At 29.7% G+C, this 5125-nt stretch overlaps 1 protein-coding gene across 3 annotated transcripts in view; it reads right to left on the reverse strand.

The window, feature by feature from the left end:
* Positions 1–1933, reverse strand: part of LOC125867681 (E3 ubiquitin-protein ligase MBR2-like) — a 4666-nt gene extending 2733 nt beyond the window's left edge. The window contains exons 1-2 of one of the 3 annotated variants that reach the window (XM_049548244.1): positions 1467–1932; positions 32–133 (exon numbers count right to left, since the gene is read on the reverse strand). In XM_049548244.1, the coding sequence (XP_049404201.1) occupies positions 32–133; positions 1467–1850 (486 nt within the window). In that variant the 5' untranslated portion in view covers positions 1851–1932. Of the gene's footprint in view, positions 1–31; positions 134–1466 lie in introns of all 3 variants that reach the window. The other 2 variants (XM_049548242.1, XM_049548241.1) reach the window with 2 other exon arrangements.
* Positions 1934–5125: the final 3192 nt, after the last annotated feature.

The following is a 5125-nucleotide window of genomic DNA, read 5'->3' on the forward strand; positions in this document are numbered from 1 at the left end:
AAGCATCAGGTGCGGATAAGTTTTTACTTACATGAGGACGATGATGAGAACGAGGGCAATAATGTCTTGTATTAGACGTATGAGACCTAGAAATTGCTTCACCATTCGTAGTTCTCCTCGCGATACGAGAGTGCTATTCGATTGCATTAATAAAAAACATACACAATTTAGTAAGTTTTTATTAGTGAATTGTGACATTGAGATGAACTTAATCTTACAAAAACAGAGGAATTTTATGAAACAAAAATATTATGAGTTCAACCCTAAAACTGAAAAATCCATGTAGAAAAGAAACATGGTCTAATTGGAAAGAAAATGGGATGTAATGTTGCTCGGAGTCTTCAAAAATGTCATCAGATTCTCTAAAAGTAGTGTATTTTTGAAGGATCTGACACGTATGTGGTAGTATTTTTGTAGAGTGTTGAGTGATATAGATAGGATCTAGTGTATATGTTACGGGTTCATGTGATATATGTGTAAAAAAATTCACCAAACAAATACAAATAGTCAATTTCGAATCCAGTAAATCAAATGGGGTGTGGTAGAATTTCGAACTCGAATCCATAAGTTCAAATTCTAAACCTATAAAGTCCATAACAGGACTTTTATATACCTGTAACCAGGGACAACAGGGGATACAATCTCACTCCTTTTAAACAAGTCACATTTACTGTACGTAAAATAAATGAATCTAAGTTCTATGCATTGACGATGTAAATAAAAAAAATACTTATACAATCAAGTCTTTTGAAATTTAACTAGTAATAACTCTATTAAATGGGTCAAATTTTTTCCCACTATCGGTCTCTCACCCATTTTTAGCCTTAGACGGAATTCACTGCCTGATTGGGTTACATTCCCAAACTACTCGACTCTAAAGCAATGCCTCGTCGTGCAACAGGGTCCGGACATAACGGGGGCTCTCACTCTCTCTCTTGTACCCCTTTTTAGGGAACTTAAACCCGATCCCCCTTTGAGGACACTTCTCCATACTACAATGGTAAGTAATTTACTATAACATATACTCCCTCCATCCCAAAATAAGTGTTGCTTTACGAATTCAAGACACAAATAGTAATTCTTTCCAACTATACCCTTGTATTAAAAAACTTCTTCTCATTAATAGTGCTCAATTCTCAAGAAATATCTAGTAAATAAAAGTAACTTAGGAAATATCCGTTCTTTTTTTTTCTTAATGGTCCTGAAATGAGCTAAAACGACACTTATTTTGAAAGTATATATAACTTAAATCCATTATATATAAAAAGGTCATTTACCTCTCTTTTACTATTTGATCTTGTTTTTGGCCTAGGAGAAACATCAAAAGTAGAACCAATTCTCAAAAAACATCTAATAAATAGTTGTCACATACTAAACTATACCTCATATTTTTTATTAGCGACACTTATTTTGAAACGAAGCAAGTAAATTGCACTGATCAGTATGTATAAGTTAAATCCATTTACCTCTTTGTTATTTGATCTTGTTTTTGGCCTAGGAGCAACATCAAAAGCAGAACCAATACCAGGAGGAGCACAACAAACAACATTAGTTGAATTCCTAGTACTTGTTGTCAATGTTGGCATCTTTTTCCTTCTATTTTTCCTCATTTGCTTACTACTACTCTCCCATTGTGCTGCTGATCTAATAACTTCCGGCGCCGACGCAATCGGTGAGTTCAATTTTCCCTTACATCCTAGCACTCCAAAGCTCATAGACATAAATTTCTTCTTGTTTTTAGATACATTTGAGTCATTTGTGTTGGAAAATTGATGATTAGGGGTAGAATGAGTTTTGTTTTTTGGATTTTTGAATCTTGAATATTGATGATCAATTGTTGATATTGGCATTGTGTTAAAGAAAATGAAATTTGGAGAGATCACAAAGTAGAAGAAGAAGAGAACAAATGAATTATTGTTTCAAAGGTTTTTTGTTCATTTGTATATGGTTTTGAAATATTTGAAATTAGGTGCCTCCCTTTGTCCTATTAGGAAATTTTTCGTCGGTCAGCTGCTTAGTAAATGATTCTCGTTTTTTTTAAAAGTTATGATGGTTTAAATATCTTATTGAGCGAATTGAATGAGAAAATGTTAGATCGTAGGTTTTGTAGACGTTAGATGACAGTCTAAAATGTTTTGTTCACGTAAATCGTAACCTAAAAATGAACATTTGCATAAATGGTGGCTCAATTAATGTGAAGACGTTTAAAGTACGAGAGCTAAAGTATTTATTTTTTTAATGTAAATTTTGATGTATTTGAAAACTATATGAAGATTACTATAAGTCAATATTGTTAACAACTAAAAACGCCATATTTAAAGGAATTTTTTTTCTATATAATCAGTAATATTGTCACATGAATTGGAACAGAGTAATAAGTATACATGTAACTGTTGGTTTTTATTGAAAGTTATTTTTCATATTTTGGATCTGTTGGAGGGTAGCAAAATTATTGATTTTTTCAAAATACAGTTGTTTTCTGTCTTTTTCTTTGTGCTGTTTTTAAGTTGCAAACAAAATACTTGGTGCCTTATTATTAGAACTTTTATTTTGTAAATATTCCATTTGTACTTTTTCACCTTCCCTTTTACCTTTTCTAATAATTATAATTATTTGAGAGACATTTTGTCTAAGCCTCTAGGTAAATTTGAATTCTAGGGAAATAAAAAGTTATTTACCTATAAACAATATTTATTTATTTTCCTATATACAATATTAATAATAATAAATTAATAGTTTTCACTACTAAAAGATCACTCTTTTGGCTCTCAAAAAATGTTCAATGACTATTTTCATAGATTTTTTTATTGAATCGGTGAGAAAATAAAAAATAGTTATGTTTTCATACAAAAAAAAAAAAATTTAGAATTTTCTTCACTATTTTAGTGAGAATCTGTATTCTATCATGTATTTTTTCAATGAGTTGGTTAGGTAGAAAAATCATATTTTATAGTTTAAATTTCTTACGTGGCGGATTCTGAATTTCCATTAAGGGGTTTGGAAAAAAAAAGTAGTCCTTAAGATTTGAACTTACAACCTCTAGGTAAATTTCGAACCTCTCAATCACTAAGTCAACCTTTAATCTTACATTTAGAAAGTTCAAAATCAATACATAAACATAAAAACTCTCTAAAATACCTACAAATATATAATGTAATTTTTTGCGGTGAACCTCCTCAACTACCTCTAGGTCCTCCCCTGAATGGTAGCCGATAATAAATATCTTGTGAAATTAGTTAGGTGCTATAGGTTAGCACGAATATCAAGATTATAAAAGAAAAATGAACCTATGATTATATTTTCTTTACCCTTTTGGCTTTGCTGTCAACAACTTTAATCAATTTAGTCAGTGTTCAGTACTATTTTGGAGTTGAATTCATAATTTTAATAACTTTTAGGTCATTTTACTCCTTTATATGAGCTAACATCATTTGAGCATGGTTAAATCCACTAATCATATATACTGTACAAAAAAAATTTACACCCCTTTTACATATATATATTCTCTCAATGAGGTTCGAAAAGGGTGGTGTGTATGCGATCATATTTTTATTTTGTGAAATATTGAAAGAAAAATAATAGCAAAAAACTATTGTATTTTCGTCGTTTCAGTTTGTTGTCTTATTTTCTTTTTTAGTAACTTTCTAATTTTAACTTTCCACATTACATGCCACAATGTTAAAACATATTTTGATGCATTTTAAATATATATTTTTAGTTTAAGACCATACGATTCAATTTTTTTTTACTTTCTAAAAATTCGTGTCAAATAAAAATCAGACAAATAAATTAAAAAGAGAGAGTAGAAAAAAAGCCGCAATCAAAAAGAGTACATAGTCGAACTAACGAGAACAACAAGTAATAATAAAATCAAAAACTTAATAATGCTCAATTACCTACACTATTAGCCTTCTATTCTAATTTTCGATCTTGATAAATTTTAGGCATGTCATGTCGGACCTACCTTTACCTCTCCTGAAAACCATCATAAGTCTTATATGTAAAAAAATGAGACTTAAGAAAAATTTTAAAAAATAAAAATAAAAATATGAGACTTGAAATCGCATGTGTTTTAACTTCTATCTACCATAAGGACATATTTGGTATTTACTCTGGTTACTGCTAAATAAGTCTTGTAAGTGAGCCATCAAAAGTTGTACCCTTATTCTAATCGACGAAAAAACCAAATGACATTTTATTAATCACATTTATGTCCCCACTGTACAGTACCACAATTTGCATGTATTGAGCTAAATTTGTCAGCTCTAACTAGGCATTTGGTCATGCGATACCATATCACGATATGGAATCGTAAGATGAAATCAGCGTTTGGACATGCGATTTTACGCTGATTCCATACCATGATTCCATATTCTCCAAAAATCATGATATGAGAATTCCATATCATGATTTGAGATATTTTTAATACAAAAATTGATCCACAAATTTATATTTTGCTAAAACAACCCCACATTTATATCTACCTAACCATTTATTTCATATGTAAATAAATTTATAATCACATCATTACGTTTAAAAATTTATTATTCTCATCGACAAAAAATTTATTATTCTCACTACATATAGTCACTTTAACTCACACCAACCGATTGCTGAGTAATAAATTTGTTCTCTTCATTTAGTCCAAAACCTAATTTATCACTTCTACCGTTTTATATTTATTACAACTCAAAGTAACAATGTTGGTTCGTCTTCTCGGTCACATGATCGAGAAATGCAAGTTCAACGTGAGGAAATTGTCCATACTATGTAGGAGGATTATATTAAAGACTAATACATTACAATTAATGTTCAATTTTTTTATTGAATTAAAGTTAGATGAAACAATTACTTAAATTGAGAACAAAGAGCTTTGTAATAATTTATTATGCAATTTTTATAAATTTTTATTTATTTGGTAAGATTAAATAAACAATTGGGGCTATTTTAATAGTTTTACAACTTATGGGATTCTTATGTTTATGAGAAAATATACAAGACAAAAATTTCATATCGCATGTCCAAACAAAACTTCAATTTCATCTCATAATTCCATATTATGATATCATATCATGATACCATATCGCATGGTCAAACGGGCCGTAAGTTTAATATAACACCCATA

This window comes from Solanum stenotomum, chromosome 6 (assembly GCF_019186545.1).
Source record: "Solanum stenotomum isolate F172 chromosome 6, ASM1918654v1, whole genome shotgun sequence".
In the NCBI taxonomy this organism is placed as follows: Eukaryota; Viridiplantae; Streptophyta; class Magnoliopsida; order Solanales; family Solanaceae; genus Solanum; species Solanum stenotomum.